The 26,267-nt window shown below is 40.8% G+C and overlaps 2 protein-coding genes across 3 annotated transcripts in view; one reads left to right on the top strand and one right to left on the bottom strand.

Annotated features, from left to right (window-relative positions):
* The first annotated feature begins 6,495 nt into the window (after window positions 1-6,495).
* On the top strand, window positions 6,496-14,473 carry IDNK (IDNK gluconokinase). Its single transcript, XM_081943746.1, has 5 exons — window positions 6,496-6,646; window positions 10,574-10,604; window positions 11,628-11,714; window positions 13,329-13,372; window positions 14,064-14,473. The coding sequence occupies exons 1-5, from the start codon at window positions 6,606-6,608 to the stop codon at window positions 14,413-14,415; spliced, it is 555 nt and encodes a 184-aa protein (XP_081799872.1). The 5' UTR covers window positions 6,496-6,605; the 3' UTR covers window positions 14,416-14,473.
* Window positions 14,474-19,020: 4,547 nt separating this feature from the next.
* The window catches only part of UBQLN1 (ubiquilin 1), a 30,838-nt gene continuing 23,591 nt past the window's right edge, over window positions 19,021-26,267 (bottom strand). The window contains exons 8-12 of one of the 2 annotated variants that reach the window (XM_081941076.1): window positions 25,148-25,231; window positions 23,689-23,804; window positions 23,337-23,535; window positions 22,228-22,407; window positions 19,021-19,737 (exon numbers count right to left, since the gene is read on the bottom strand). In XM_081941076.1, coding sequence (XP_081797202.1) covers window positions 22,252-22,407; window positions 23,337-23,535; window positions 23,689-23,804; window positions 25,148-25,231 — 555 coding nt within the window. In that variant the 3' untranslated portion in view covers window positions 19,021-19,737; window positions 22,228-22,251. Of the gene's footprint in view, window positions 19,738-21,243; window positions 22,408-23,336; window positions 23,536-23,688; window positions 23,805-25,147; window positions 25,232-26,267 lie in introns of those variants that run through there. The other variant, XM_081941075.1, reaches the window with a different exon arrangement.

Genomic DNA, 26,267 nt, shown 5'->3' with positions numbered 1-26,267 from the left:
CAGAGGCAGTCCTAGTCCAATACAGTGACAGGATGCCTCTGACTCTAGCTTGTGACGCCTCCCCCGTGGGCTTGGGGGCTGTCCTGAGCCATGTCCTCCCCAACGGCTCGGAAGCCCCCATAGCTTTTTATTCCCGGACACTCTCTCCAGCGGAGAGGAACTACAGCCAGATTGACAAGGAGGCTCTGGCTGCGGTGTCCGGGGTTAAAAAGTTCCACGAGTACCTGTACGGACGGCATTTCACGCTCTTCACTGACCACAAGCCGCTCCTTGGGCTTCTGGCCGGTGACCGTCCGACCCCTCCCATCCTGTTTCCCCGCATGACCCATTGGGTGGAGTTCCTGGTGGCATACTCGTATGCCCTGGTCTACCGCCCTGGCAAGCAGTTGGGGCACGCTGATGCCCTCAGCCGCTGCCCCTTGCCTGTTTCCAATCCACAGACTGTGCCTTGCCTGTCTGTTTTGGCCATCGCGGACCTGGCCTTGCCGCTCTCCGCGAGCGAGGTGGCTGATGCGTCCCGGGCCGACCCCACCCTCTCCCGGGTGATGGCTTGGGTGCTGCGAGGATGGCCTGGGGGGCCGGTGTCTGACGACTACCGCCCCTACAAGGCCAGGCAGTTGGAGCTGTCTCTCCACAGTGGGTGCCTCCTGTGGGGGGACAGGGTGATAATTCCACCCAACCTGCGCGAACAGGTGTTGTCTCGCCTCCACGAGGGCCACCCAGGCATAGCGCGCATGAAGGCACTCGCGCGCAGCTATGTTTGGTGGCCCCGCCTGGACGACGAGATCGCTACCTGGGTTGCTAGGTGCTCCACCTGCCAACACTCCCGTCCAGCGCCTCCGGCGGCCCCGCCGCAGGAGTGGGAGATTCCCCGCGGCCCCTGGTCACGCCTGCACCTGGACTTCGCCGGGCCTTTCCGAGGCCAGGTCTTCCTGGTCGTGGTGGACACCTACTCTCGCTGGGTGGAGCTCATCCTCATGGCCTCCACCACAGCTGAGGCCACTGTCCGGGCATTAAGGTGTCTGTTCGCCACCCACGGCTTGCCAGACGTCGTTGTGTCAGACAATGGGCCCCAGTTCGCGTCCACTGTCTTCCAGGAATTCCTGGCTTCCCAGAGCATCCGGCACGCCCCGGTAGCCCCATATCATCCGGCCAGCAATGGCCAGGCGGAACGCGCTGTCCGCTCGGCCAAGGACGCCCTTGGACGAATGGACAAGGGCGACTGGCCCACGAGGGTGGCTGCTTACCTCCTGGTTCAGCATTCCACCCCGTGCCCCCTCTCTGGAAAATCACCTGCTGAGCTGCTGATGGGCCGGCGCCTGCGGACCACCTTAGATAGGCTGCACCCATCCTATTCGGAGGCACAGCCGGGCAACCTGGGGCCCCCTCCCCGTTCCTTCCGCGAGGGTGATCCGGTCTGGGCGAGGGCCTTCTCGGGGGAGTTGAAGTGGGTGCCTGCCACCGTCACCTCCGTAACCGGCCCCTGTTCTTACAGGGTCTGGACCTCTGACGGTGCAGACTGGCGCCGCCACATGGATCAGTTGAGGCGTCGCCTGCCTCCGGAGCCAACCAACAACCCTGCAGGGTCGGCCACTACCACTCAAACAACGGCCCTCGGGTTGGCGCCGCAACCAATTCCACCGCCGTGGCCGATGCCCGCTCCTCCGGAACTGTCAGCAAAGACATTGCCAGGCACCAACCACTGGCCACAGCCTTCCGTTGGCCCAAGCCCCGTTGGGCAACCAGTTCTAGCGTTGCTCCCCGCCTTGGCCTTCCCTCAATCAGGCCAGCCCTATTCTACTGTTTGACCAGAGTTGCCTGTCTCAAGCCCGCCTGCGGCCGCGCCACCCCAGCCCAGCCTACCTGTTCCAGAGTCTCCGCCTCCTTCTGATATAGGCCTCCAAAATGGCGCCCGGAGCTCCACTCCTTCTCGGGAGGAGCTTCCACGGGCACCACCTCCTCCTCCGACGGTCTGCCCCGTTCTGAGGCGTTCTGGGCGGGTCCGACACCGCCCTGTGTACCTGCGCGACTACGCATGCTCCTATGTCGCGCATGCGTCCTCGCTGGGGGGGAAGGAGTGTTATATTCCTTTCCTCCCCGACTTACGACCGGGGATTCCCTCTGTTGACAGCTAGCAACAGCCAAGCCGCGTCTTAGCCAATCAGGCGCGGCTTGGCTGAAGGCGGGCTGTTCTGCCGTTCTGATTGGTTTCTCTGCTTGACAGCTCTTCGTATAAATAGCTGTCAAGCAGAGGAACGCACTGATTCTCTCCTGTACCAGTTTCTGCTGTTTGTTAATAAAATAGAGTTGGACGTTCCTCAGCGTGTCAAGCCTCATCTTTTCCCACTACATTGCAGGAACCTTTATCTAACCTTTTACGATATTTTTTAATGGAAAATACTGGGACATTTTTCTGGCTGGAAGTATTTTTCCATGGTGATCATTCATTTCTCACAAGTGTAGACTAAAAATTATGTTCAGAATAAAGCAGAAGTTTCTCTGCAAAAAAAAAAACCGTCACAGAATTTATCTTTATAGCTGGCACTGTACATAAATTATCAGTACTGGTTGTGACTTCATTGGCTAGGTACTCTGAAAGGTGATAGTCAGCTTGTTTCTCACATATTAGTGCCTGAACATTTTGTCTTATATCTTATTTTCCACAAGGTGAAATGATCTGTGTCCCATTTGTCCCTTGTTTAATTGATGGTTATTTAAAGGCAGTAGCCTCTTCATATAATGCTCAATATAGAATTAACAGAAAGAAACACAATAAGAGGATGGGAAAAACTTTACTTCTTTATTGTCATTGGTCAAATAGATAGAGAAATAAAAACAATGCAATCATACTAAATCAGTGGTGGCGAACCTTTCCATAAAGGCGTGCCAAAATTGTGCGTGCATGCGCGATAGCGTGTACACCCACCCACAATGCAATATGCCCCACCCACCTGCGCATGCGCACACACCGCACATGTGTGCATGACACTGCGCATGTACTCACAATCCCTCCAGGCTCCGGAGGCTTTCCTGAAGCCTGGGGAGGGAGAAAACAGCCTTTCCTGGCCCCCCAGAGATGGATTATTTCTGAACTTCCAGTTGGGCCTGACTTTTGCCCTCCCCAGGTTCCAGAGGCTTTCTTGAAGCCTGGGGAGGGGGAAAATGGGCCCAATGGGCCAACCGGAAGTTAGAAAATGAACTTCCGGTTGGCCTGTTGGACCTGTTTTTCGCCCTCCCCAAGCTCCAGAGGCTTTCCTGAAATTTGGGGAGGGTGAAAACGGCCTCCCAGAGGCCCTCCGGACGCCAGAAACAGGTCATTTCCCAACTTCCGGTTGGCCCATCGGGCCCATTTTTTGCCCTCCTGAGGCGCCAGAGGCTTTTATGAAACCTGGGGAAGGTGAAAACGGCTTCCCCCGGTCCTCCAGAAGGCTGAAAATCATCTGGCCGGCATGCGCATGTGCGCTGGATCTGACAGCTCGCGTGCCGGAAGTTATGGCTCCGCGTGCCACCTGTGGCATGCGTGCCATAGGTTTGCTATCAAGGTACTAGATGATGGTTCTCTAAAGACGGCTCTCCTCTCTAGCTGAACTAGAATTATTCTTGCCACCAAAATGTTAATTGTTTTTAGTATCTTGAACTCGCTAGATTAATTGGAAGTTGCAGGCCCAATATATAAGGAACATATAAAGTGGAGGAGGAATTCTGTCTTCAATTGATTTGATTGGGGTCACAGGCCAGACAGCCCCAGACAAATGGATTGCAACTTCCACATGAAATACTGTAGTATTTATGTCTCCTTAGATGCCAGAAGAAAACAATATCTCCTTTATATAGCTTCCCCGTATGATAATGTGATGGGAAAATACAAACACCAATCTAACTTTAGTGTAAAAGGGTCATGAAGAGGTGTGGCTGAAAATGATTCACTGATCTAATCTAAATTTCATATTCTAGAAGCATATGAAACAAAGTGAATGCAAATAACAGGTTAGTACTGAGAACTACTACTCATGGTGCATTTAGATATTTATCTTGTGCATATTATTTACCTATGGAATATACTATTTAAATTAGAGTTACTATCTTCAATACCTGTGAAGATATGTACATAATATTCAGTTCTGTCTCAATTTTACCTTGCTAAGATAGTGTACTTCTCATTGGGATAAATAGCATGTTATTTATGTGCATTTTTACTTAGAAGGGATATAAGGATAGAACTTAACTACCTAACAAAGTGAATGGTATGCCATGCCTTAAATCAACATCAGTTTGATTTTTTTTAAAATCAACTCCAACACATGGTTGTAATTCTAATCAAATCTTCCATAATTCATCCTGGAGAAAGTAACATTTTTGTAAAATCTCTGTGGTAAGCATGGATTTGGGCTAAATCCCCCCTTCTAACTATTTATTTATTTATTTTGTTTATTTATTTATTGTTTGGATTGGATTGCCATTTGTCAAGCAGACCCCCCTTCTAACTATTTTATTTATTTATTTATTTATTTATTTATTTATTTATTTATTTATTATTTATTTATTTATTTATTTATGTTTGTTTGGTTTGGATTGGATTGCCATTTGTCAAGCAGATGTCCCATTTCTGAACCACCCATATCCCTCAAAGAAAGAAATCTTCCAAATGACGTAGTGTTTATGTTTCTTTAAAATGCCATGTTGGCTATTTAATCAGAGAGAAACTTAACGCAGCATTCAGAGCAAGTTTTAAAAAATGATATAACTTTAAAAGAAGAACCAGGTGGCAGACAACTACCCAGGGAAAAGATTAAAACATATAGCATTCAAAACTACTAAGTGCAGGACTTGCTGAAAAGGCCAGGTTCTGATAGCATTCATGAAGGACTATGCAAACTTCTGAGGAAATAGAGTCTCAGAGGGCAGGAACAAGTGATGTCTCATATTATGGGACCTCTCGCAAAGTAACATTTCTTCAGTAAGGAAACAGGAGTATGCTTATTCTGTTGGGTCATTTGAGACAGACAGAGACAATTAGTAATAGAGTAGTAACGGAATAACAGAGTTGGAAGGAACCTTGTAGGTCATCTAGTCCAACTCTCTGCTCAAGCGGAAGCCCTACCCGTGATGGCGAACCTATGGCATGTGTAGGTGCCATAAAAAAACAACCCTCGCACAATAAATCAGTTTTAAACTAAAATATGTTGTTGTTAGTTACAAAGTCGTGTCCAACCCATCACGCCCCCTGGACAACCTTCCTCCAGGCCTTCCTGTTCTCTACCATGCTCTGGAGTCCATTTAAGCTCACACCTACTGCTTTGGTGAATCCGTCCAGCCACCTCGTTCTCTGTTGTCCCTTTCTTCTTTTGCCCTCAATCTTTCCCAGCATTAGAATCTTCTCCAGTGAGTACTTCCCTCTCATTAGGTGGCCAAAGTATTTGAGTTTCATCTTCAGGATCTGGCCTTCTAAAGAGCAATCAGGGTTGATCTCCTCTGGTCTGATTGCCTTGCAGTCCAAGGGACTCGCAGGAGTTTTCTCCAGCACCATAGTTCAAAGGCCTCAGTTCTTTAGCGCTCAGCCTTTCTTATGGTCTAAGCTAAACTATATGTAGTATTTTTAAGGAAATCAGCCCTGATTGGTCTTTGGAAGGACAGATGGGTGAAGCTGAAGCTCAAATACTTTGGCCACCTAATGAGAAGACAGGACTCATTGGAAAAGATCCTGATGTTGGGAAAGATTGAAGGCAAAAGGACAAGGGGAAGGCATAGGATGAGATTACAGGTAGTCCTTGATTTACAACAGTTCATTTAGTGACCATTTGAAGTTACGACAGTGAAAAAAGTGACTTTTGACCGTTTTTCATACTTATGACCATTGTAGCATTCCTATGGTCATGTGATTTATATTTGGATGCTTGACAACTGACTCACATTTATGACATGCAGTGTCCCGGTGTCACGTAATCCCCTTTTGCGACCTGACAAGCAAAGTCAATGGGGAAGCCAGATTCACTTAACAACCCTATTACTCATTTAACAACTGCAGCAATTTACTTAAGCCAGGGGTGTCCAAACTTGGGAACTTTAAGACTTGTGGACTTCAACTCCCAGAATTCCCCAGTTCCCAAGTTTGGACAACCCTGGCTTAAGCAAATGTGTCACGAAAAGGCACAAAATGGGGCAAAACTCACTTAACCAATTTCTCACTTAGCAACATAAATTTGGGGCTCAATTGCAGTGGTAAATTGAGGTCTATCTGTAGTCAAGGATCATCTATGCAGGGATCGTGGATTTGGGCAAATCCTGGGAGACAAGTGGAGGACAAAGATGTCCGGAGTGCTACATGAGGTTGCAAAGAGTTGGACCCGATTTAATACACAGTACATAATTAATGTATATATTTTTTTAAAAACCCTTAAGATTCCATTACATTTAAAAATTATAAATAAATAAATAAACCCGGATAGGAGTGGGGGGGGGGAAGGCAGATCCGGTTTTAAACACCCAGCACTGGCACCTCAGTCCAAGAGGCGGAGAAGGGAAGGGAAGAGGCAGGGCGAAAGGACGGCGTCGAGGAAGACGAGCCGAAGTCACCAGCTACCTGCTTGCTGTCCGAGCACCCCGCCATGGTCTTAGTGGTGGTCATGGGAGTGAGCGGCTCCGGAAAGTAAGCGCAACTTCTGCGATGGGAGGGGGGAGAAGAGTAATGCGCGACCGGAAATACAAAAAAGGCCGCGCTGCCTTGTCGCCGGCAAGGGAGGGAAGTTTGCTTTCTGTCGCTGCGCCCGTTGCGGGAAGCCTTGCTGGCGCCCGTTGAGGGGAGCCGGGGCAGAGGCTTATCTAGCTTGCCCCATCTCCCTGGCGAAGGAGCTGGGGGGCGGAGGGGGTGCAGGAAGGATGGTCGTCGCTGACTTGCGTGAGAAAAGCAGCGTGGGAGGCTTTTGTTGGGCGGGGAACCGAACTTCCCCATCTGTCCCCGGGCAGCAAAGGTGGGAAGGCAGAAGAGGGCTGCAGTGAGCCTTTGGTAAAAATGAGGATAAGCTACGCACACATAGATGCACAGACGAACAAACAAAATACGCCCCGCATTTCGTCTAGGGACACTTCCAAGTCATTTCTGATGTCTTAGTCTTAGTAAAATCCAAAAAGAAGGGCGGTTTACCCTTATGTATCCGGTCTTGACTGAAATGAGGCTTGGAATTAGCAACCTGGAATTAAGGAGGTAGGAGAAACTTCCTAATAGGATAATTAAGCAGTGGAACAGCTTGCCTCCAGAAATCTCGGGGTTGCTCCATCACTGGAGGTTTTTAAGAAGAGTCTCTAGTCTAGACAGTCACCTATCTGAAATGGTATAGGTTCCCCTGCTTGGGCAGGGGGCTGGACTAGAAGACCTCCAAGGTCCCCTTCCAGCTTATTCTATTAATAGTCAGGACATTCCTTGTCATTTCAAGTTTTATTTCTGTAAAGCTTACACCTAAAGGCAAAGACCCGATTCTCTGGAAACTAACTAAAGGAGTACATCCTTGTACTCCTGACACTCAGAATGAACAACTGAATGTATTAAAAGATGATTACAGGTAGTCCTCGACTTACAACAGTTTGCTTAGTGACTGTTCAAAGATACAAGGGCACTGAAAAAAAGTGACTAGTGACCCTTTTTTCACACTTACGACCTTTGCAGCATCCCTGTGGTTACATGATTTACATTTGGATGCTTGACAACTGACTCAGTTACGATGGTTGCAGAGTCCTGGAGTTATACGATCCCCTTTTGCAACCTTCTGACAAGCAAAGTCAGTGGGGGAAACCGGATTCACTTAACAGCCGGGTTACTTATTTAACAATTGCAGTGATTCACTTAACCAATACGACAAGAAAAATGGTAAAATGGGGCAAAGTTCACTTAACAAATTTTTCACTTAGCAAGATAAATCTTGGGCTCAATTGTAGTAGTAAGTAGAGGATTACCTGTGTTGTGCAGGAAAACATAATGCCTTATAATGCTTACATGTAGGGATCTGGGAAATAGTGCCTTACTGATTGATTGGGGCCACTTTAGGATGTGCTCCCATGTATGGGAGGTAGACCTAGGTGCTTGTGGACTTGTCTATTCAAAGCTTTCTCTGTATATGTGGCATGGTTAACTTTAATTTAATCATTGGACCACCCCAAATCATATTTCCCCGTGGCCAGGAGATGTACCTGTATGTTTTGGGCATTGAATTAATAGGACTGTGAAGATTCAGAGGCCATAAGATCCAACGTTATGGAATGAACATTATCCATCTTCTTAAACCAAAAGTGTCTTTCCTACTCAAACCCAGGAAAATATGCATTTGGTTTCCATCCGTGCACATTTTGAAGCAGTTTTTTGCCTTTGAATCTGAAGTACTGAACAGATTAGTTTGCCACTGAATTATTTATCAATAAAATTATCAATAAAAAGCAGGATAGAAATGTTACAAATATAGGAGTACAAAAAAAATACATTTGCATATTTATTTGCAAATACATTATTGGAATCCAGATTCCAGAAATATATATGGCACCATTCTCTACTTGTGTTTTCTTTAGTACTTACGCCCAAGCACTTGTGGGAAAAAGAGTGACATTCATTTCTTTGTTTAAAGCCTTGCCATAATTATGCAGTTAACCTTATGAAGAACAAGCATACAGTACTGTGACCAAAACATTCACAGCAGGATTAGCAGATGCAGAGAGTATGTTTGGCCTTGGTCTTCATATCTGGCCCTAAAATATTTCACTGAACAAAGTCTTCTAATATTTGTGTGGCTCAAACAATTTTTTCCTGAAGAGCAGAAGCAGCAGTTTATCTGAATAAGAGCAATTTGAGTCAGATGAAATCATGTAGTCTCGGTTATTATAGAAATAGCACTTATACTCAGGTCCTTGATCAGTCAGTTATTAGCTATTTGTAATTGAGACATGTTCATACTGGGAATTCTTACAATTCACTAAAATAGAAAAATATATAGCATGTTATTTATTTTAGCATTTAGCCAAGTGAGGTTACAAATACAAGAAATGTTTACAAATAGGCTGAAGAAATATATTAAATATATAGAAATAATTTATTTTACACTATGTTGATTGGAGATACTTCACATTTATATAAACCAGTGGATCTCAACCTTCCTAATGCCGTGACCCTTTAATACAGTTCCTCGTGTTGTGGTGACCCCCAACCATAAAATTATTGTATGTTTTTCGTATTTTCAAAAATATGTGTTTTCCAATGGTCTTAGGCGACCCCCCTGAAAGGGTCGTTCGACCCCCAAAGGGGTCCCGACCCACAGGTTGAGAACCACTGATATAAACCTTGTCTACAATGCTTAGAGTTATATTTCCCGAATAGCATTGTTGGAGAACCTTCTGATGTGAAAATGTAATTTTGTATTGCATAAAGGAATTACTATGGGTGTGTTCACTACCTACACAAACATGTCAAAATTAATCTGGTACCAGAGTAGAGTAGAGATGGCCAAATAGTTACCAAAGAATAGAACAGAGCATTGAAAGAATAAACTTGCAAGGAGTTGTGAGCTGTTTCTTTGATGAAGTTGCTTAAGGTGGTTATAGTCATCTGCAGCTATTACATTTATGTTCTTGGTTATTTATTTATTAAAATTATTCACTTTCCATCATACCCATGGAAGTGTGAAATTTATGTACCAAGTATGCTGTTTCATGGTGGCTGGGTCAGATGATCCAAAGATGCAATCATGGCTTTTTCCATCTGATTTTTGGGCAGCAGCCAGTATATCAAAAGTGATTACAAATTTAACTATATACAATTCACAATAAAGATAATATCTGTGTTAGTTTTTCATACATAAAATGTTGTTTGCCAAATCCACCATCAGAAATAATCCCTAAATAAGTTAGGATTAAAGTGTCAGCTGTGTAGGTACATGTGTTGGTGGTTATCAACTTTTAACAGAGAATTATGTCCGTAATTGCATTTTAAATTGTTATATTTATATCCCATCATCATATATGGTATCCTCTGTGGGGTTAACTTCACAGCAGGCCTGTAAAATAAATAAGACTGAGAATTGACTCAGACTTCATGCTAAATTCTAAAGTACATTAGAACTCTATTGCTGGGGATAGAATAGTCTTAATTCTATAATTCTCAACACTAATTCCCCTATTTTTCTAGAGGATCTTTCAGAGAGCATAAAAGTTGCAGGGAAGAGAGAATCAGCAAAACATTTGATATGACTGCCCATCTGTTTTTTGTTCTTGGAAATATTTGAAATAGTGAACAATTGCCTTCTCATTTCCTATCCATGTAATTTGAAGAAACTAATAGTATATATTAAAAACTAGGTATTCTTTACGAGTGGGCTGTTCAACCAATAAATGATTCTAAAACATCATCCCTGACCATTTGAGGATGTTTGGGGGCAACAGATGGAAAGAAAACATCTGATTAAGACATGTGTTTTAGATGACCAGATTCATGCATGATGCTAAATCAAATCAAACAATCTTATCATGATATGTTTATGTGGACTTAATGTTTTCTTCTTTGTATGTAATTTTTATAAATACTTGTTTTATTTTACAGATCCACAGTGGGCAAACTTCTGGCAGATAAGGTAGTTAGTAGTTGTATAATTGTTGATTGTTTATTCACCATTTCTTACAAATATCTTTGAAGGTAGATAACAACTGTAATAGCTCAGTGCAATCATAACATATAAATATGAAATTCTTAAGAAAATTGGAAAGCTAATTCCTTGATCATTCACACTGTTTATACATTAAAAAGTAGCCTTGATTTTGCATCCATGCTGTTGGTTTGCCTTGACATGCACAGGCAAAAATAGTGACGTGACCCACGAATTATATTTTTCTTGGCGTTGAAGACAATAGAATTGTGGCCTAGGTTGATTTTCCATGGCTTCTAGGACCCAGCAGCCACAACAAATCATATCGGTAACAAACTGACATTATGAATGTGATGTAAATACTGTACTTTGTATGTGCATCAGGATATTTGACACAAGTTACAGCATTTACATGATTATGTCATCACACATACCATCTTTTGCCCCTCTCCGATAGATGCCCATGAAGCAAGTTGGTCTTAATTCTTATAATTCCCAAATATCAGATAATAATGTTGACTGGGGAATTAAGACGTTATTCTCAATGTAGCTGGAAGGCACAAGGTTAAGGAAGGCAGGAAGTACCTAAGACAATAAAACATATTGTCATAAAATACAGTTTATATAAACTGCATATAAATTTTGTGTGTGTGTATGTGTGATATTGTGTGTGTGTATATACTACACACACACACACACACACACACACACAGAGTATATAGTGGGGATACAGTCTATTATATATATTTATTTCCTGAATTTGCAGATCTTTAATTTTGAGAAATCTGTTGTATTATTACTGTGAATCATATATGACAGGGGTGTCCAAACTTGACAACTTTAAGACTTGTGGACTGGGAGAATTCTGGGAGTTGAAGTCCACAAGTCTTAAAGTTCCCAAGTTTGGACACCCCTGATATATGATGTACAATTGCTATAACAATTGCTATAACAATTGCCTTTGCTCTAAAAGTATTTTTTATTAAAACTAAATAATCCATTGTTATGTAGCTAGGCTGGAAATTCTATGAGGGTGATGACTATCATCCAGAGAAGAACAGAAAGAAAATGGCTGAAGGAATACCTCTAACTGACCAGGTATTGTACATAGTCTTGAGGTCACTTTCATCTAATAAACAAAATTGTTAGAGATGGAGCTGGAGAAACTTCATTATACAAAAACTGGATAATCTGGAGATACCAGATGAGTGAATTAAATACTCTCCTTCAAAACGAAGTCATTTGAGGTCACTGTTTCCATGGGAGTCAGTCCTTTTCTTCTTGAAGAGCATTGTATAAAATAGTCCTAGATGATCTGATTGTAACTCAGCTGATCTTGTAAGGAGTCTTTTCATCCAGATTCTCCCAAACTGATAGCTGGCTGGTCATTCCTTTGCTCCTCAGTAAACTGAATTTTTAAAAACCCAATATTGATCATACATTAAGTACATAGATTTAATTATTCAACAAGACATTCTGGAGTATGACCTTAAATGGACTCAGAAAATATTTCTAAAAGTTGCAAGAATTAACAAAAAACCAGCAGTTTGAACTCTTAATGCTATGGGCCAGGGAGTAGAGATGATTTGTGTTTCAATATCAAAAGAGGCATTATTTGGGAATGTTGCAATTATTAAACATTAGTACCTGTCTCGCATGCAGGTAAGTCAAAAATCAAGACTTCGTAACTAGATTTCAACAATATATGGAATGAGAACTGTAAGGTACAGAATTTGATTTCGGAAGAGGCAGGGGCACCTGAGGTCACATTGCTAACACTGAGTGGATAATGAAGGAGTTCTACAGATACATCTATTTTTACTTTATTTCTTATTCTAAGGCTGTTTATGTGATAGACCAGAACAAATTGTCAATAGCCCTTGAAAACATGGATGTATCAGGCCACATCATCTGCTTATTAAATAAATTGTATGAGGATTAAGAAAGAAGAGTTAGATGGAATATGGAGCAATTATATAAATGGTTCAGATTGGGATAGAAGTGCACCAAGATTTATATTCTTGTTTTATTTAACAATTTCAGTATATATCCTGATACATGCTGAACTAATGAATAGAAATTGGAATTGAAATTGTTGGGGAAAACCAAACTGCGACAGAATGTTGGTGATAGCATTTCAATGGCTTGTACAAAATGTGCTTGGTATTATATGTCATTTATACAGCTGATGTCCCCCTCCCCCGCAAAAGATCTAGAGCTATGAATTTTATATGTGATCTGTTTTCTGTTCTAGTGCTGACAGTATATGATTTCTTGAAAAGGCGACTACTTTCTTTTTTAGTGAATGAACATATATTCCATTCACCTTTCAACACTGGTAAACGTCATGAGTTGTCAGTTATAAAAAATTGCCTAGTGCCATTTAAGTGAAAATGTGATGCTTTCATAAGCAACTATGAACTCTGAATAAGATAGTTTAATTGGATTATACCAAGAAATGTATTAATCGTTTTGACTGACTTGCCTCATTTATATGAGATACGAGGCAGAAATTGCTGCCATAAAGAAAGAGCTATATGTTGAAGCCGATAAGTAATCTTCACTAGTACAATGAGGCTCTGATACACTTTTAAGATTTCTGACAGGAAATATTACGAATTGCTAATGCTCATTGCTTTTGCAAATGATTCAGATTATTTCAGGTGAATATGCATCATTTGCTTAACTGGTCTGTCTTGTTTGTTTTTTTAGGATAGGATACCATGGCTTTGCCACCTACATGATATATTAATGAGGTAAAAGAATGTTCCCATTGTAACTTGAAACTGGTATTCTGTTGCATTCTGTTGCATGCAGTTCATCTAGCTTTAGTGTCCCGAGTTTGGTCAACAACTTCAAAACTCCCAACCCCCTAAATCTAAGCATAAATGCTAGGTATTAAATATGAATAATTTTTGAGACGTGGCTTGGAGTAGAGTAAGGTATCCCACAGAGAAAGAGATGTCCTAAATCCCTTGAGTAACACTGTTTCTCCGTGACTGTCAGAAGCAAACTTCTATAATATTAAGATTTGCTATATATTGATTTTTAGTAGATCTAACCTGTTAACAATCAGTGTACTGTTAGCTTTGGGACATTTCAGTGTTGGATTAGGATTTGTTGAACACGGTTAGTAAGGGATGGACTATATCAGAGGGTTCCAAAAAGGTAGCAGTTGAAAAAGTGTGGGAATTATGTGGTTTGTTGCAAATTATTTAGTTGCAAACTAAATAATTACATAAACTGGTGAATTGGGACATCAGTCAGAATGCCTTTGTTCTGGCAGTTTTCTACACACAGAATTTTTGCATGGGAGAATTTAAAATACTTCATTATCTTAGTATATCTTAATTGTCTGAATGCCTAATTCCAGTTCTAATAAAGTTAAAACACACACGCACTTTCCCCCCCTAATGCATAGATATTGTCAAATTCTAATTTTTACAGAGAAGATGCATCTGGACAAAGTGTCATTTTAGCTTGTTCAGCTCTCAAAAAAGTGTATCGGTGCATTTTGGAGAACGGAGAGGCTGGATGTCAGAGTTTGAACAATCAACAAGAAGAAAAGGAGTCTGCTCCAAGAAAGATCCTTTTTGTCCACCTGGCAGGGCCAATAGAGCTCATTGCCAGCCGCCTAGAAAAAAGAAGGGGACATTTCATGCCACCAAGTCTACTCCAATCTCAGTTTGATACTCTTGAACCTCCATGTGCGCCAGAAAACTTTATCACTGTTAGCTTGGAGAAGCCTGTTTCAGAAACTGTATCTGAAATTGAAAGACATCTTAGAAGTTTGTATTGATGTTTCTCCAGGTTTTCTTGTTTCGGAGCCTGATAACCGCAAATAAATGTTCCTCTCCAGTAATGGTATCCTCTTTTCTTCATTACGGGTCCGGGAGCGCATGCGCATAAGGTCCGTGATGACGTCTGGGTGGGCGGGCAGAGCCTTGCACTGCCATCTTTACCGGTTCACCCGAACTGGTGTGAACCAGCACCTCTGTTACTCTTGCATAATGTATTCTCCTGATTAAGCAACATATTTACGTGTTATTTACTATACTTGTAGCATGAACAGAAAATTAAGCCTGCCTAGTTTTTTATTTATTCATTATCTTATACTAATTTTTTTTAAAATTGTATCATAATATTGACATTTATTTTAAAAATTGCAGTTGAAAGTTTAAGATAAAACAAAATCTTGGTGAGCAGTCATGTACTTCACATACTTGCTGAGTGAGAGAGAAGACTGCTGCTGCATTTGGTAAAATGGAATATCAGAAAACATATAGCAATATCCTTGAATCAGCTGGAAAGGACTACCATTGTAATTTAATAGTAGTAAAATGCTGTCAAAAAAACTTAGAATTGGAACATTGAAAGCAGCAGGACTCTTTATTCTAAGGTGGCTAATGCAAAACCATACTCTGCATCTATTTATCTATCTATCCAGCATAGGCATATTATTTTTACTGGAGGCTCTACATTTTAATTTGTATTAAAAGGCAAAATCATAACATCAAAATTCACCACTTCTGTCATCATATTTTATTTTAAATTATATAGTCACCCATCTCAGCATGATGAATCCGGGAGGCTAACAATGGTTAATATCCAACATAATAAACACCGCAAGCCCAGATTCATAGCTATGTCTTCAAAGTTTTACCCAAGGCCAACAGGGGTAAGAATAATTTATAATGTTCCAAACAGCAGGCACAACAACTGAAAGATATTCTCTCTAGGTCCCGCCAGTTGGCATTCATTATTTGAGGGTCTTGTCTCCTGCAAGCAGCACCTTCGCTTGAACCTAGAAACCATTGCTAGAGTTTTACAATAGGAGTACCTATATGACATTAGATTCGTACTCTGATCTACCTTGAAGGCCTGATAGGTAGGGGTAAGCTCTTCTTCATCCACCCCCCTATCTCCAATGCTGAGAAAACATCCGCAGGATCCCCTGGTTGGTGAGTAGTAAAGAGATAAAGCCAGGTATTGGAATATTGATATTTCATCCCATGCTTTCAGATAACCTCACCAGCAGTTTCATGTAAATGTTAGTAGAGTGGTGAGGTACCATCTAGAATCCACCCCACAGGAAGGAGAGAACCAACATAACCTTGTGCTGCTTATTCCCAACCAACCAAGTTGATTCATAAGGCTACCAGGATTAATTATATGGAAAGCCACTCAGATTTAAAAAGGAGGGTGTGTAAAGTACACCATTCTAATTCTGCTCCTGCCAAAGTGTCAGGCACAACCAGACCTCTGTGTGTAAGGTTCAAGTTCACCGCTTTATATCCTGTCTATTATACAGGAATCCCTCCAGACCGCCAGCCTTAGCCAAGTAACAGGTAAGATTCTATGGAGCTCAAGGGGGTCAGTTCTGAACCTCTTGCAGCTGCTCAAGGACTTGAGGTTAATTCCGTGCTCTAGGCTTCCCCGCTCTCTGGCTGGAGGTTTCCCAGATCATCTACAAGCACAATGTAGTTTTACTGTCTGAGGGCAGGACTTGAAGACTCTACTCTGAAAAAGCTGCTCTAACTGAATCAGTGGAATAGCCTCAGGAGACACCAAGTCAGGAATCTCCTGAGACTGATCAAATCCAGGCACTATCAGAACAGCTAGACAAAATTCTGCCTCTTAAGCTCTCGGACTTTGGAAGTCCAGAGAGACTACCTGGAGAGCAGAGCAAAATCACTCAATAAGGTTCCTTGCCAAAAAAAAAAAAAGTTGTTAACCATATTCCTCCATGGGAAACAATTATCTGATCTCCTGTTGTGTCATTCCTGTGAATTCTGGTCATATAAAATCCTGACAAATCTGACTTGGGTATCTGAACTCTGGACTGGATTTTGATCTCTGTATATTCCTATTGAAAGCAAAAGTGCATAGACAAGCTTTCTTTCCCAGAGCCTCTACACTCCTTTTCTTTCCTTGTCTGCTGTTCATCTACTCGATCTTGAATAAATTTCTATTCTCACCTAGCAACTGTGGGTGGGCTCGGTTTCATGCCCAGATCTGAATCCCAACTGAAAGGGGTCCAGATAATTTGCTTCCATGTTAATCTTCTCTACAAACCTCCCCTTTTAAAGAGACAATGACATCACACCTTCGCTCAAAGAATTCACCATAGTTAAAATCCAATCACATCATTTCACAAGATATGGATCTAAATACACAGCTGGTTGAGCTGGTGTAGGTAGTCTTCAGTTACTATCCATTCATTCAGTTAACATTTGAAGTTACGAAGGCACTGAATGAGACTTGCAGCCAGTCCTCAAAGTTGTGGCCATTACGGAGTCCTGCGGTCACGATTGCCATTTGCAACCTTCACTGCTGACTGGACAGTCAACGGGGAAGCGGGCAGGTTGCAAATGGTGATTACATGACATTGAACCTAAAAACTGGAACTGCTTAACTACTATTGTAATGGTTGCATACAACCATCAGTGTAGTCACATGACATTGTACTTTATGACTCGTTGCATAATGGAATTACTGATCCCAATTACTATTATTAGTAATTACTCTTCTAAGGCATACTTAACTCATCTTAAAGTATCTAACCCTCAGAGGGCCTTTACTCTGGCACACCCACATCTTATTTGTCCTTGAAGGCCAATACAAGAAGATCCCTACCTAGAGAGACAAGGCCCGTGACTCTGGATATGCATAAACTACAGAACATGCATATTCACCATTACTACATAAAAAACCAGGAGACAAAGAACAATTTTACACCTCCCTGCAGCTCTTGGATACCATGCCTGTCACAACATGTTGCCAAGTTCTGCACAGCCACTCTTAAAATTAACCAGATAATCCATGCCACAAACCAGTTTTATTATCTAGCTTTTTGTTGCAGTGCCTTATATTTTGTTTCCTGCTTCTACCTCTCCATTTAGGATTTTTTATATTTTAGCTGTTTATAATTTTATTGCATTTTTAAATATTTTAATGTACTCCATTCCCCTCATGCTGGCCTTTGACATTAATAAAGGTTTGATTTAATTTGTTGACCAAGTGCTGCGGTCCAAAACCTCTACAGGTATTCCTTGACTTATGACTGTCGCTACAGTCCTAAGTCATGACAGTTGTAAAATGGGTTAGCCATGTAACTTGACCTATTTTATGTCGGTCATTAAGCAAGTTCATTGTTTGCTATGAGCCAATTTTTCAAAAAAAAATAAAACCCAGAAGGAAATGCCAGGTTTTGGCAGAAATGCCATAAAACAATTATGCGACTGGGAGATTACAAACGGCCATAAATGCGAGCCAGTTGCCGAGTGCCCAAAATACGGCCACGTGAATGCTGTGTGTATGTGTATGAGAGAGAGAGAGAGAGAAATATCATTGGAATTGGGTCATAAATATCCCCAGGGAGTCATTCTAACATTGACCTTAAGAGATTTTATCCACTTACCATGCCTAATAAATCCAAACTCCTCCCAGGTAACCAAGCCATTTGAGCTTCAATCATCCACATAGAATCTGCTTCACAGGCAGAGTCCAACTTGGAATAAAGGTACCGTATTTTTCACACTATAAGACGCACCAGACCATAAGACACATATTAGCTTTAGAGGAGGAAACGAAGGGGAAAAAATGTCTTTGCCTCCCAGCATCCATCCGGTATTCATCTGGCTAGCGTCCTTGCAGCAAAAAGCAAAGAGCCTGGTTGGCTTCACCACGTTATCGCAGCCCCAGCCCATGGCTCGTCAGGGCTGCACTCCGTTGCGCCCACCACTGGTCAACTGAGCTGAGCTGCTGCCGCTGCTGGGAAATACTTAAGTCTTCGCTGCTAAGCAGCTGATTGGTGGTTGGATCGGCCTCCCGGAATATCGTCAATCAGCTGTTCTAGGTGGCAAGGATTGCTGCCGCTTATGGCCATCACCATTTGGCAGTGGCTGGCAGCGCCGATCAGCAACAGGTGGCAGCAATCCCTGCCTAGAACAGCTGAATGTTGATGTTCCAGGCCGATCTAGTCACCAAAGCTGCTCATCTGCTACGGCTCCAATATTCTCTGGCAGTGACAGGCAGCACCAACCCCCTGCCGCAATATTTGCTCTATAAGACACACAGACATTTCTGGCTTTGGGGGGGGGGGGGAGTGTGTCTTATAGTGCGAAAAATACAGTGACTATCCAACAGGTATCCAACAGTACAGCAACCTTGCAGGTGAACCTTCAACCCTGGGTTTTCTAAATCTACTAGCATTTCACCACCCTTATATGATATATAACTGAATTGTGATCCGCACTGGAACCCACTTCGTGATGGTTGAAAATTTCTGGCATATCTGCCAAAATAAAGTAACTTGAGACACTTCTGTATTATTCTTTGCTTGCTTACTACAATAATATGTTATCCCACCCAGAAAAATATACTGCGAGTCAAAACTTCACAATTTAATACATGGTGAATTTGTGCTTTATTACCTCCAACAGAAAGTGTGTTGCTCAAAATAATGGCCTACAGCAAGAGTGTCATGGCTGTGACTTTTAATTAGAGTAACAGGCGATAAAGGGACTGGAAATACCAGTTACGATACGTTGTTTTGAAAAAAGGGAAACAGGTTAGGTGGATACAGCTAAAAGGGAAAAGGCAGCACTATGTTAACTGAGCCAAGTCGACAATTATGGTTTGTTGTTGACATAAATCCAGTAATCCAGAACGAGAAAGTTTTGGTCTTAATTCCATGGGTGGCCTGCTATTGGGAAGGAAATGACTTTGTTTCTAACCTTTTGTTCCAGATATTGACAGCTGTAATAATTGTTACAAAGATTATTATATCACAGGGTAGGTGGAGAATCACAAATGTTACAATGTTGTAGTCATAAAGCTACAGCTTTGAAGATGAAATGTTGCTTTTCTGTTACTGTAGAATGCTGAGATTGTTCAACTCTTTCAAAGATAGCTACCAAAGTTATGTTCAAAGCATTGCAGACTTAGAGACTTACATAAAGTGTGCCCTCTTGTGGCGGAATTATTAGTAAAACATTGTTACTTGATGTATCTCAATGCGGGCATGTTGTTTGAAGATTAGAAACATTCTGAATATGCTTAAAATTATCACGCATTTCCATGATATATTTTATTATGCCATCCGACAAGTTCTTCATATCTGAAAGTATAGCAAGCATTAAATAAGTTTAATGTTTTGAGCAAAATTCAGAATGGGAGACCTGTGACACCCCAACCCCCCCCCCCAAACTTTCCATTTGAGTAACATCTGGAGATAATGTTCCTCAACACTGACTCCACGAATGAACTATAAACTAATGAAACCTACAAATTCCAAACCAATAGTCTGCAAAAAAAATGGGGGGGCGGGGCGGGGGGGCGGAAATGCTCTGTATGAGACAAACCTACTAATAATTATTCATTTCACACATTGCATTTTACTGTAAAATGATTTGCTTTCCATGTGGGGCAAACTTGGTTTAATTAGTAAACATGGATAAATGTTGATTGATATATGAATCCAATCATGTATGTATGTATGTATGTATGTGTGTATGTATGTATGTATGTGTGTGTGTGTTTGTGTGTATGTGTGTGTGTGTATATGTATGTATACACACACACATAATTGAATATCATTTACATTGATCACTGAAAGAATATATGGGAAGTGTTGTGGTGGTATCTGTACTAAGAAGTATGAGTGTTTCGTTATATAAATTACAATTGTGTTATTAAAAATTGGAGTGGAGGCATCAGCCAATTAAAGAATATACAACTGAAGAAGAAGATATGTTAAGGTCAATAATTCTGTTTTAGTCTTTTTTTCTTTTTACTTTTCATCTATCTTTATATTAAGAGTTCAAGATCTACAAAAAAGGTGACAAAATCCCCCCCCAACCAAACTACAACAGCAAAAACTACATAGTTGATGTCACATCTAACAGTCACTGTGTAACTGGGGACTCCCCCTGGCAGTCAAGGGTATCTCTAACACAGTGAAGTAGAATGGTTCTTTCCCTCAAGCCTTGTGCACAACAATAAGTATAGAAATTTATTCCAGGATAGAGCTCCATATTTTAATTCTCATATCTTGTTTTAAGGAAAAGATTAATAGTTGATCTGAAATAGAGCCAGAGAGGGCTAGATGGACAAACAATTTGATCTAAAGCAAGTAGTTTTGGCTTTCACACTGCCAACATCTTCCAGCTCAATTCATATGAAAGGTTGGCTAGGAAATCTATTACTGGACTCAGGAATATTTGTTTAGAGCAAAGAATGCAGCTTGAGACCTCAGGACTAAATATGATTTTCCAAAATGTACTACCATAGAGTAATCTTTAATGTGGCATGGAAGGAAAACAAATGATTGGTATTTATCACAGTAATAGTTAAAACTCAAATGTAATGATAAATCTATTAAAATATAATTTAGTTAACATTAGAAATCCAGCAAAAATCCAGATAAGCTGATTTGAGAAAATGTAAAATGTTCAACTCTGTGAAGTAAGCTTCTATAGCAAAATTGTTTCAGATAATACTTCATTTCCAGAAAGAGCATCCGAAATGCATATTATTTGGACTGGGAGAGAAGGAAGCTGAATAAGATGGTCTCAGCTTTAATACTGTAGTCTGAATTTCTTTATCAGGATAAAATGACTTTAAATTGTTGCTCACAAAGAAGTTTAATTTATTTATTACCTGTGCACAAGAGAAATAACTACCAATAAAAACCCAAAAGATATACAGTATTTTTACATGGTGGTTAAAAGTAATTAGAGTATCACATGACAAGGTCAGTGAAAATATGCGTCAATTACAAATCATAATGCAAGTTAGAATCTCAAGGGGATAAAGTTGAGAAGCTTTAACCAAAAGCAGTCTCAGATCAAATGTGCTCCTCCAATCTGGACAAAGATGAAGGTAATAATCAATCCTTGTGAATATTGAGACAATGTTACAATATAATTCTGTACATTTATCAAGATCAGATCAGCAATCTCAGTATTTTAAAAGGTTCTGCCAAGCACTTTTATCAAGGGATGCTCGCTAAAGATGCTGTAAGATTCTATTACATTGGAGATGTCTTGCACATTTCATTTATTCTGGGCTCTGAGATATTTTATATTATTGCAATGAAAAAAATCTGCTTGGAAAAAAAACTCTTTTTCCAAATGTATATACTTTTTAAAGATAAAAGAGCAAGAATAGCTAAATCAAGTGGTATAAATCTTGCAGCATTTTGCTAGTAAGAGAGACATGCCAAGTCACAATAAGCAATATGTACCCACAAATCATAGCTTCAATTAGTTTCCTCTTTAATTTTTATTCTACATAAATTACTATCAAAGGCTAATGTTTAAAGAAGCAACTAAATTGGACAGTTGAAGGTCAGATAAAACCTGGTCACTCAACTGTGGAAATGGATTTCCTTTAAAAAAAAATCACAATAAATGCAAAATGAAGAAGTGTTTGATGCATGCAACAACCAAGTGAAAAGCATTGATTCCCACTGTTCGAAGAAAACTACTGCACTCCACCTTAAATGCATCAGACTGGGCTTAGTTAGAACAAGACAATTCCCAAGAGTCAGAATGAAATAAAGCTGGTAATTTTAAAGATTTAAGAGCTGTTATCAAAAATAAATTACATTTGTCAAGTTTCAGAAACGTTGCTATGATGGCTGGGAACCCAGTAGCCTTTCAATGGCTGCATTGATGTCACCTCCTGTTGCTATTAGAGCTTGTAAGTTGGCTTCACGGTTCAAGAAGCCCATTGCGCTGAGCTGCTCCAGTTGCTGCTGAAATCTGACTTCAGGATTTTGTAGTTGCTAAACAGAAATAAATAAAAACTTTTAATACTTTTTTACTTTTCCATTCAATGCAATTTGGGGAAAAATGAATCAGAAAGTTAATTTCAATCACTCTTTTGTAATCAAATATCCTATTATTTCCCAAAACATTGTAATGATGTGAAGCAGAATACAGTAATGCCGAAGTAAAATCTTATATGGTTTCTATTCTGAGAACATGGGTAATAATAATATAATAAGAAATTGATAATAAGAATTCCCACAAAAAGTTCATAAAGAACTTGCAGAGCTGATTTATAAAAAAAATCTGCCACATTCCAATTATCCCTCATACCTGATGCATATGCCCTAAATATGTGGGGCTTTAAAAGTACATCATTAGGGAACACAATGTACAAGTTATATTGGCTAGCATTATGCTAAAACCAAGAAAGGATAAATTACAGCTTGAATATAAAGTCATGACTATTACTTTGTTTCAGTGACTAGGAGGTAAAGCCAGCCACCTCATCCAAGGATAAATATTAATTTGGAAAATATTTAAAGTCTCTGAATACATATATAATGGCTCGGTTGAACATTTAAACCAAATCTGGAGCAATAGGCTTGTATGCACCTCAATGACCTGGGAATCAAAGCTGTACCACCATTGCTTTGGACCATTTATACCAGTGGTTCTCAACCTGTGGGTCAGGACCCCTTTGGGGGGTCAAACGATCCTTTCACAGGGGTCGCCTAAGACCATCGGAAAACACATATTTTCGATGGTCTTAGGAACGGAGACACCAATTTTATAGTTGGGGGTCACCACAACATGAAGAACTGTATTAAAGGGTCACGGCATTGGGAAAGTTGAGAAGCACTGATTTATACTAACCGTTTCTATTGGCTAAGCTCTCTGCTTCTCTAATTCCTCCCTAAATCAGAGGCTTGGTCAACTCTTTTACCTGAGCATTTGCTCCAGCAAGGGCCTGTAACATCTGCTGAACAAACTGCTGGTGTCCAGTTTCACCTGTTCCTGAAGCTGGGTTTGTATTTTCATTTGCAACTGAAGTGGGCACTGTTGTTCCGGTAGGAATAGCAGTAGTCCCTAATCCAGCACTTCCTAAACCAGAATTTCCTAGTCCAGCTATACCAGTATTAAATCTGCATGAAAAGAAACATGGAGACAAATTATTTATACTGTGAACACTAAGAATCATACATATAAGAAATGCAAGTAGCCAATATATTCAAGATGGACAAAAATGTACAGGGAAAATAACAAATTGTACAAATAAAATTCTTGCCCAAACTTACCCAGGTATAAGGCCTGGAGCTTCTGTTGCTAGAGTTTGTAAACCTTGCTGAATCTGTAGCAAAGCCTGCATTGCTCTAGGATTTGACATTGCAGATAAAGTATCAGGGTTCTGCATCTGAGAATGAAGAGATGTTCATTTGAGAATGACTGAGAACGTCTCCCTTCAAAACTGTAAATAAGCAGCCAACCTTTTCATTTTCTTTTTGAAGAAAAAAGAGGTGGCAAACGTTCTGTTCTATAACTGCTCCAGTTCTCCAAGCTCAAAATCTTAATGAAGTATTGAGCTTTCAATAATGCAAGCAAATGTTATTTATGCCATGCCATGAAGGGAGGAGAAGAAAGAGAAGTACATGGTGTAGGCCTTCCAGGGAAGAAATGGCAGAGCGAAGACAGCTCCGGAAAAAGCAGAGCCAATAACTGCAGCAGAACGAAGGGCCAAAGAGTAGACCAATAATCAAGATCCCCCCACAAGTGCTTCAGATAGCTGCTCCCAAGGAGAAGATCCATCTCAGGCTCATTTAAAGCTCTATTATGTAAGGGAATAGCCATGTTGCTCAAATTGTGATCAGTGCCTTCAAAAGGACACTGGGTTTGCATACAAGCAATCCCCAGGTTAAGAACAAGTTCCATTCCTAACTGTCTTTAACTTGAATTTGTACATAAGTTGGAACTGGTAGTTACTTACTGCCTATTACTAAAAATGGCAGATGGCATTTTCCTTCCTTGAGCAGACAAAACTGTTGAAACTGCACAATGTTTTTATTAATCTCTGAAAACAAGCTGTATATTAAAAATAGGAGGTGTCAGCGGCTTGTCAGTTCAAAGACAGACCTTGGCATTTGCCTCCTTTAGTAACAGGCAGCCTGTTCATAAGTACAGGTTGTCCATAAGTTGGCCATCCTTAACCTGGGGATTGCCTGTACTTCCTTTTCTAATCACTTTTGGAAATTGCTTATCAATTGTGTCTCACAGCACTAGGTGCATCTCTTTCAATACTTTCTAAATACGTTTTAAATACAAATGAAGGAGAAAGAAATATTTCATTATGCAAATTGTACCACTAAAGTACAATAAAATTGTTCAAAAATGGGCAACATTCTGGGAGCTTGAGGACAACATTGGATGTAGCAATGATTTAAACTTTAGGGGAAGACTGTTTAAAGTTATAGGTAAGCCTATCATTTGACTTACATTACAATTTTCATGCATTTTGTGGCTGAAACTAGTGAAAACTATTTACAAAAATTTTCAGCAGTGCGACAGAAGACTTTCTAAAGGATTCACAAAGAAACAAATTGCAAGAATACACAAGATACCCATTCCTGTACAACAGGAAAGTTCAAAAGGATGAATTAAATACCAGAGGTGATCAGATTGTAGATCAATGATCTGTGAAAAGTTTCATCTAACTTTTAATATAATTATCAGGCGCAGTGTTAACATCCTCTTTTGACGTACTTGTTGAAGGAAAGTTGGAATTTGTTGTCTCATTTGTTCCTGAAGCTGTGGATTTCCAGCAAACAAAGGGTTGTTCAGCATCATCTGTAGGGAAGAAAATGGTAAGTGAGCACCTGTCTACCCTAGATGAGTTCAAATCACCAGGACCGGATGGATTACACCCCAGAGTTCTGAAGGAACTAGCAGACGAGATCTCAGAACCACTGAATTATATCTTTCAGAGATCCTGGAACACCGGGGAACTACCAGAGGACTGGAAAAGAGCTGATGTGGTTCCCATCTTCAAAAAAGGGAAAAAATTAGATCCAGGAAACTACAGACCTATCAGCCTAACCTCAATACCAGGAAAGATTCTGGAAAAAATAATCAAGCAACGAATTTGCGAACACCTAGAAGCAAACAAAGTAATAGCCAAAAGCCAACATGGATTTGTCAAAAACAGATCATGCCAGACTAATCTTATTGCATTCTTTGATAATGTGACAAAATTAGTGGACCAGAGGAATGCCGTTGATATAGTTTACTTGGACTTCAGTAAGGCTTTTGATAAGGTAGACCATAACCTACTACTAGATAAAGTAGAAGAATGTGGGTTAGACAGCATCACCACCAGATGGATTGGTAACTGGCTGACGAACCGCACTCAACGTGTAGTTCTCAATGGAACTGCATCTACATGGAGGGAAGTATGCAGTGGAGTACCCCAAGGCTCTGTTTTAGGCCCAGTACTCTTCAACATCTTCATCAATGATTTGGATGAGGGAATAAATGGGGAACTCATCAAATTTGCAGATGATACCAAGCTGGCAGGAATAGCCAACACTCCAGAAGATAGGCTTAAGATACAGAAGGATCTTGACAAACTTGAACATTGGGCACTATCTAATAAAATGAAATTCAATGGTGAAAAGAGTAAGGTTCTACATTTAGGCAACAAAAACGGAATGCACAGGTACAGTATAGGTGATACCATACTCAGTAGTAGTAACTGTGAAAGGGATCTTGGAGTCCTAGTGGACAACCATTTAAATATGAGCCAGCAGTGTGCAGCAGCTGCCAAAAAAGCCAACACAGTTCTAGGCTGCATCAACAGAGGGATAGAATCAAGATCACGTGAAGT

Source organism: Natrix helvetica (genome assembly GCF_964273705.1).
Source record: "Natrix helvetica genome assembly, chromosome: 2".
Lineage (NCBI taxonomy): Eukaryota > Metazoa > Chordata > Lepidosauria > Squamata > Natricidae > Natrix > Natrix helvetica.
Note: the sequence above shows the minus strand (reverse complement) of the source record. Positions and strands in the feature narration are given on the sequence as shown.